At 52.2% G+C, this 7,669-nt stretch overlaps 1 protein-coding gene across 1 annotated transcript in view; it reads left to right on the top strand.

Moving 5' to 3' along the window:
• The window catches only part of MTMR4 (myotubularin related protein 4), a 25,405-nt gene that overhangs the window by 4,521 nt on the left and 13,215 nt on the right, over window positions 1–7,669 (top strand). Inside the window, 9 exon segments of the mRNA XM_010861641.1 lie at window positions 742–831; window positions 1,182–1,298; window positions 1,813–1,895; window positions 4,666–4,826; window positions 4,919–5,015; window positions 5,218–5,331; window positions 6,127–6,323; window positions 6,563–6,694; window positions 7,193–7,304. Of these exon segments, the coding sequence (XP_010859943.1) occupies window positions 742–831; window positions 1,182–1,298; window positions 1,813–1,895; window positions 4,666–4,826; window positions 4,919–5,015; window positions 5,218–5,331; window positions 6,127–6,323; window positions 6,563–6,694; window positions 7,193–7,304 (1,103 nt within the window).

Genomic DNA, 7,669 nt, shown 5'->3' on the forward strand with positions numbered 1-7,669 from the left:
GCTTCCTCTCTCTGTCCTTGGGTCTCCTGGTTCCTCCCAGGCGCCTGATCCCCTCCTCTCCCTGCCCTCCCTAGTGGCTGGGGAAGGAGGTACTTCTGCTTGCTGTGGGATTCCTCAGGAATTCCCCTCAGATCGTCAGGCAGGGCAGGTTGCTTGGCAGGTGGAGGGGGCTTATTAGCAGTGAGGGCCTAACTGGAAAGGAAGCTCCACTCCAAAACACATCCTTCTTTTGAAAGCATCCGTGAAGGCCCTCTAGAGGCATGGGCCTGAATCCCGCGCCTCCCTCCTCTTTGTCTCCTTCACCCACCAGATTGAAGCCTCAGAGGAGTGGCCTGGGCAGCCTGCATCCCCTCCTGTCTCTGTGACCAGCTTGCACACCTGGTTCCTACTCCTCAGGGCAGCACTTCCCATTTCCCACTTCTGTCTTACCTTTCCAGTTCGCCCTTTTTTTGCTTTGTTTCCTCTCCTTCGTTTGGGCAGTTTGGGTTCTACAGGAGATTCCCTCTTTAGGGAGCACAGATTCCCAGTGACTCTGTGGACCTTGCTCTTCTCTTAGGCTTAAGAGGCTTGAGTTCCCCCTCCACTTCACTCCTCACACAGCATGCCGGGCCTCTCTCCCCTCCTCTGGAGACCAGAACCTTTTTAAAGGGTGTATGTGGGGTTATTGTGGGGAGGGGAGCAGAATGAGGCCTGATGGGCCAGGTGGAGCCTGATGACTTAGGGTTGAGGCCTTCCCCACAGGGTGAGGAGGGGCCCCCCAGCCTGGAGTACATCCAAGCCAAGGATCTGTTCCCCCACAAGGAACTAGTGAAAGAGGAGGAGAATCTGCAGGTAAGGAAGAGCTGGGGGCCCGAGGTGGGTAGAGCTCCCTGCCGGGTTCAGAAAACACCCTTCCTTTCCTCCCCCCACCTCCACATATCTCCAAGGGGATCTGTTATGGGAGCTCTGGCTTCCTGCTCCTGGGTCTCTGGAGGAAGGGGAGTCTGTCTGTTGTGGAGCCTTGGGCCCTAGGGAAGGCAAGAGCTTTTCTGTATGGCTGTTGCCTGGTGCTGTTACCATGGAGAAGACTCTTGTCCTGCCTTGGCCCGGCTTTTCCAGAGGGGGTCTTACAAATCAAGGGTTGTAGAGGGGAGTGAAGGGGTGACTCATTTCTGGACTGAGGTCCCGCTGCCCCCTGGCAGGTGCCCTTCACAGTGCTACAGGGCGAGGGAGTGGAGTTCCTGGGCCGCGCAGCTGATGCACTCATTGCCATCTCCAACTACCGGCTGCATATCAAGTTCAAGGACTCTGTCATCAACGTGAGTTCCCGTCTTGTTCTCCCACACCCAAGCCACAATCCCTGTGAAATTCAGGGTGGGACTGTGTCAGTGCTCCATTTGGTAGTATCTCCAAAGAGTTGGGGTTCCCTTCTTTTTCTTCCTGTCTCCTAGCGGAAGGTCTGTCTTTGTACCTCTTTCACTCTCCTCCCCCCTTCTTCTCTCTTCCCTTGATTCTGTTGCTGGCCCTTCTAGGGACACAGTGACTTGGTTGGAAGAGTGCCACTTACCAACTGTGTGACCTTGATCAATCACTCAGCTGAGGTGCAGTTTCCTCCTTAATAATACGGTGTGCAAATACATGCCTTGAGGTTTCTGGTGATTTTTAACTGGGGTCACATATGTGGAGGACCCAGCACAGTTACCAGGCCCTTAGCAGGCCGTCTGTAAATGTCGGTTTCCTTCCTTCTGTTGCTACATCAGCCTCTGGGCAGAGGTGGGTGAGGAGTGACGTGGAGCAGGGGGATCTGAGCACCAGTCTGCCCTTCCTCTACAGGTCCCCCTCCGGATGATTGACAGCGTGGAGAGCCGGGATATGTTCCAGTTGCACATTGCCTGCAAGGACTCCAAAGTGGTGAGGTGAGAATGGCGGGCCCTCGCTCAGGTCCTCTTACCTTAATCTTGTTGAGACCGCCTGCTGCAGGGTTTCTCTGGAGCGAGAAGGGAAAAATACTGCCTCCCCTTTCCCATTTGGAACAAACAGTGAAAACCCTGTCTTAGTTGGCAGAATAAATTTTCTGACGCATAGTGTCTTGACTAAAGAAATAGGGATAATGCCCCCCGGGGTTTTCATAAGGGTTAAATGAGATGACACACCCGAGAGCACCTAGGGTGTTACCTGGCACAGAGCTCTCACCTTGGGATTTTCCTGGTGGTCCAGTGGTTAAGACTCTGAGCTCTCCCTGCAGGAAGCCTGGGTTTGATCCCTGGTCTGGGAACTAGATCCCAGATGCCACAACTAAGACCCAGCATGACCAAGTAAATAAATAGTTTTTAAAGAGAAAAAAAAGCACTCACATTGTTCTTGACTCATTTATTTATCCATTTAACATGAATTTATTGAGCACTTTATGCCAGGCTGTTCTAAGTTCTAGGGATATAGCAGGGAACAAATAGACATAATTTTCTGCCCTCATAGAGCTTATATTCCAATGGGGAGATATGAGCGGTAAATATTAAGTGAGTAAAATACATTGCCTTCCCAGGTGGCTCAGTGGTAAAGACCCCACTTGCCAAGGAGATGTGGGTTCTATCTCTGTGTCGGGAACATCCCCTGGAGAAGGAAATGGCAACCCACTCCAGTATTCTTGCCTGGGAAATGCCATGGACAGAGGAGCCTGGTGGGCTACCGTCCACGGAGTTGCAAAAGAGTTGGACACAACTTAGCGACTAAACAGCAGCAGTGGCAGAATATATTAAATGGTAGTGAAAGTCGGTCAGTTGTGTCCAACTCTTTGCAACCCCATGAACTGTACAGTCCATGGAATTCTCCAGGCCAGAATACTGGAGTGGGTAGCCTATACCTTCTCCAGGGGATCTTCCTGACCCAGGAGGTCTCCTGCATTGCAGGCAGATTCTTTACCAACTGAGCTATCAGGGAAGTAATGTAAAGATAAAAAGTATAGCAGGGAAAGGGGATATTGAGTGTTATGGGGGTGAAGGTTGTAGCTTTAAACAAAATGATCAGAGAATGGATGCAATGAAAAGGTGACGTTTGAGACCTGAAGAAAGTGACCTGTGGGTATTTGGGAGAAGTGTGTGCCAGACAGAAGGACCAGTGCGTGCAAAGGCCCTGAGGCGGGCGGGAACCTGGCACAATGGCAAGGAGGCTAGCATGGCTGGAGTGGAGTGCACGTGGGTTAGGATAGGGGGATACAAGGTCAGAGAGGTTGGGAGGGTGTCAGGCTGTCATAATGATTGGCTTTTACTTGAGGGAAGTGAAAAAACCACTGGAGGGTTTTGCACAAAGGAATGACATGGTCTGATTATGGAATCACTCTGGCTGCTGTATTGAGAGGAGATGGAAGCAGGATGGGGGTGAAAGCTAGGGCAGAAGCTGGGAGACTAATTAAGAATCTGTTGCAGTTACTCCAGGTGGGAGGTCATGATGGCTGGTCCAGGTTGGTAGCAAACAAAATGGTGAGAAGTAGTCAGAATTTTGAAGGTAGAGATGACAGGGTTTGCTGACAGATTGGCTATGAGAGAAAGAGGGATGACTCCAAGGATTATTAAAAGGATAATAAGACTGATAACCTACTCTCCAGCACAGGAAACTCTAGTAAATACTCTGTAATGACCTATATGAGAATAGAAGCTAAAAAAGAGTGGATATATGTATAACTGATTCACTTTGCTATACACCTGAAACTAACAGCACTGTAAATCAATTATACTCCAATAAAAATTAACTTTTTAAGAAGAGGACGCCCCGTTTAGAGCTTGCTGTGCACTTAGGACTGTTGGCATTCAGAACAGGAATTCGCATTGCCCTTCCCTTCAGGGAGATTAAAGTCTAGTTGCGGAAGGAAGACTTAATCTGTGGGAGAGGGTCTTCCATCTACTCTCATTATAGTAGCCAGAGTGATTCTATAATCAGACCATGTCACTCTTGTGTGCAAAACCCTCCAGCTCAAGTAGGCTCTGGGAAAACTTACTGTTTAATACTCCCAGCACATTAAGAATAACAGAGGAAGGGATCTGTGGAATGGGTTAGGCTGGGAAGGCCTCAAGGAAGAGGTGGGCCTGCAGCTGTCTTCAGAGTATCTGGAGGACATGGCTAGGCTGAGAGGAGACCATTAAGTGAAGTGAAAACACCAGGAGACAGGACTTCCTCCCTGAGACAGAAGGCTTGTGCTGGGGAGTTGTGGGAGATGATACAAGGGGTAGCAGACATCCAGGGCCAGAGTTTTAAAACTTTTTTTATTTTTAAAGTCTTTGCTGATTTTTGTTACAATATTGTTTCATTTTTATGTTTTGCACTTGGGCCATGAAGCATGTGGGATCTTTGCTCTCTGACCAGGGATCGAACCCACACCTCCTACATTGGGTGGCAGGGAAGTCCCCCAGGGCCAGATTGGATAGCGTTTGGATTTGATATGAGAAACAGTCAGGCTCCACTAGAGGGGATTCTTATGTCTCAGAAACAGGAGTTCTTGGGAAGAGAATTATCACCCTATGACAGTGTCTCTGGGGTGTTGGCCAGTTTCCCTGGTCCTCCCCGGGGTCCTCAGGCCTTAGCTCCCGCTTTGCAGTCTCCTCTCCCCACACCTTCCCGGGGCTGGGTCTTTGGCCCTCCTGGCCCCTGCACACACTCTCCTCTTGCCTCACTTCATGGCTTCTTGCCTGGCAGGTGCCACTTCTCCACGTTCAAGCAGTGCCAAGAGTGGCTGTCGCGGCTAAGCCGGGCCACAGCGAGACCTGCCAAGCCCGAGGACCTCTTTGCCTTTGCCTACCATGCCTGGTGCCTGGGGCTGACTGAGGAGGACCAGCACACCCACCTGTGTCAGCCAGGTGAGGCCTGCGGCGCTCACTCCTTATCTCCTGCTCCTCCCCCCTCTTGCCCCCGGGCCCTTGATGCTGACAGGCGCGGGGCTGTGTTGCAGGCGAGCACGTACGATGTCGACAGGAGGCCGAGCTGGCGAGGATGGGCTTTGACCTGCAGAATGTCTGGAGGGTCTCGCACATCAACAGTAACTACAAGTGAGAGGGCTGGGGGGCGGGGAACCCAAACCCCATCCTGGACCCAGACCTCCTCCCTGGGTGGGTAGAGCAGGGTGGGCACAGCTCCTGGCTCCCTGAGGGCGGGGGGCTCCTGGTCCCTCTCCCCACAGAGCCATCCCCGAGGACCTTGTGATCACAGGTCTCTAATCAAGCTCCATGACCCGCTCTGGTCTTTCCGCAGGTTGTGCCCCAGTTATCCCCAGAAGCTGCTGGTTCCCGTATGGATCACAGATAAAGAGCTGGAGAACGTGGCTTCCTTCCGCTCCTGGAAGCGGATCCCTGTGGTTGTGTATAGGTGAGGCAGTGGGGACCGAGGCGTCAGTGAGACGTTCTTGGTGCAGGAGGAAAGTCAGAGGTGGAGGTCTGCGGTAGTGTGGTTAACTGGGAGCTGACACTCTTCAGGAAGTGGCTGTGGAATAATTTTATAAGAAAAGCTGCTTTAGTTGTTGTTTTCTCCTAAGGATGAGGCTTTTGGGAAATCTATTCACTTTTTTTTTTCTTTGCTCTTTTTGAGGACGTGTGTGTGTGAAATATCGCATTAAAACGGGTTGATAAACCATGGCCTGTGAACCAAACCGGCCTATAGCCTATTATATGTTTAGCCTGTGAGCTATGAATGATTTTTACATTTTTATTTTAAAATTAAAAATTTTATTTTAAAAAAGAAAACATAAGAATACGCAACAGAGACTGGCTATGACTCCCAAAACTGAAACTTTATTGCCTGGTTCTACACCAGAAAACATTTGTGAGGCAGGTTGCAGCCAGGAGGTTTGGAGCTGTTCATGCTCTGGGCTCGGGCTTGTTCCCCTGCTAGAGGTTTCTATCTGGAGCAGGGGCTGTGTAGACGTGATGAGTCAGTGTCACCGTGGGAATACACAGCACATCTGAGAAATGTATGTGACCATGCTTTGTACACTGTAAAGCTCTCAAGAGATGTTAAGGGCTTTTGGTTCCTCTTATTGTGGGCTGGATGATCGGGTGGTCCCCGCTGGCTCTGGAGATCTCGGCTTGGCCCCCTGAGCTCTCAGCGGTAGGCCTCTGAGGGCTGTGAACACCAAGGGCATGATCGTTTGTTCTGTTTTGTCAGACACCTACGCAACGGGGCTGCCATTGCCCGCTGCAGCCAGCCCGAGATCAGCTGGTGGGGCTGGCGCAATGCTGATGACGAGTACTTGGTCACATCCATCGCTAAAGCCTGTGCCCTGGACCCAGGGCCAAGGACCAGTGGGGGCTCCCTCAGCACCGGGAGTAGTGAGGCCAGCGAGGCATGTGACACTGACTTCGGTAAGGTGTGGGTGGTGCTAGCCCCCTGGGGAGTAGGCCCCCATCTTGGCCTCCTCAGCTCCCAGGGAGACCCCAGGGCAAGAGGGAGAAGAAGCAGACAACATACAGGGCGTCTGGGTTCCTGCCTTTCGGGAGGCAGGGGTGGTGGTGTGAGGGGTCTTGTGAAAGGCAGTGGCCTGGGCAGGGTGCTCCTGGGCGCTAACTGACCCAGGGTCTTCCCCCTCCCTGTGTGTATGCAGATTCCTCCCTGACGGCGTGTTCTGGAGTAGAGAGCAGCACGGCTGCCCCTCAGAAGCTGCTGATCCTGGATGCCCGATCGTACACGGCGGCGGTGGCCAACAGGGCCAAGGGTGGCGGTTGTGAGTGCGAAGGTATTGCTGTTACCCACGTCTGCAGCTAGCCTGGGTGCAGGGGCCTCGGGGGCAGCCCGTGCGTGGAAGCAGCCAAACAAGCCCGGCCTGGGATCAGGACTCCACTCACTTACTGTGACTGTGCCAAAATTGCTTAATCTCTCTGAGTTTTCTTTTCCCATGTGCAAAATGGGGATGGAACATCCCTCACAAAGTTGTCGGACGATTAGAGGTTACACGTATAAAGTTCGTGGCACAGAGCAGCCGCTGTTTGTTGAGGATTTACTGTCCCTTGTCATTAGGAGTCGTACTTACGCATCATCGTCATTTGTGTTGTTGTTCCCACTGTTAGTATATGGCACTTGAGAGAGAAAAAGGTATTTAGATTCCCAGGCTACACTGATCTCCAGCCTAGAGCGGCCTGCCCTGCCAGGGGAGCTTCACCCGCCGGGACCGCTCCTGTCCTGGAGGCCTGTTTCCAGGATGTCCTCACGCTGCGCTTTCCTTGTGTGTGTGCAGAGTACTACCCCAACTGTGAGGTCGTGTTCATGGGAATGGCCAACATCCACGCCATCCGGAACAGCTTCCAGTACCTCCGTGCTGTGTGTAGCCAGATGCCGGATCCCAGCAAGTAGGTGTGCCCAACTCCGATTCTGTCTGCCCTCGAGCTTCATCCCTTACCCAGTGCTGCTTGTGCTGGTTGGATCCGGTGGGGAGATGGGAGTTGTGACGTACCGGAAACTCCGGGGCCTGTGTGCGGTGGGCCAGTTCCAAGAACGCTTCTTCCGTTTCTCAGCCAATGCTTTGGTGCGGCTACAGGACACTCGGTTCCTTTTATTTGAATTAGTTGTCCTCCAAGAACACAGAGAACTGGGAGGCAAAGTGGCTGGAAGCACATGTGATGTTTCCCAGATCCTCTGTTGATCGGCTGGCTAGATGTCTGCCAGCCGACAGACATTCTGTCTTCCCTACCATCTCGCTAGGTGTCTCTTGGCA

The sequence above is a fragment of the Bison bison genome, unplaced genomic scaffold (genome assembly GCF_000754665.1).
Source record: "Bison bison bison isolate TAMUID 2011002044 unplaced genomic scaffold, Bison_UMD1.0 scf7180017864472, whole genome shotgun sequence".
In the NCBI taxonomy this organism is placed as follows: Eukaryota; Metazoa; Chordata; class Mammalia; order Artiodactyla; family Bovidae; genus Bison; species Bison bison.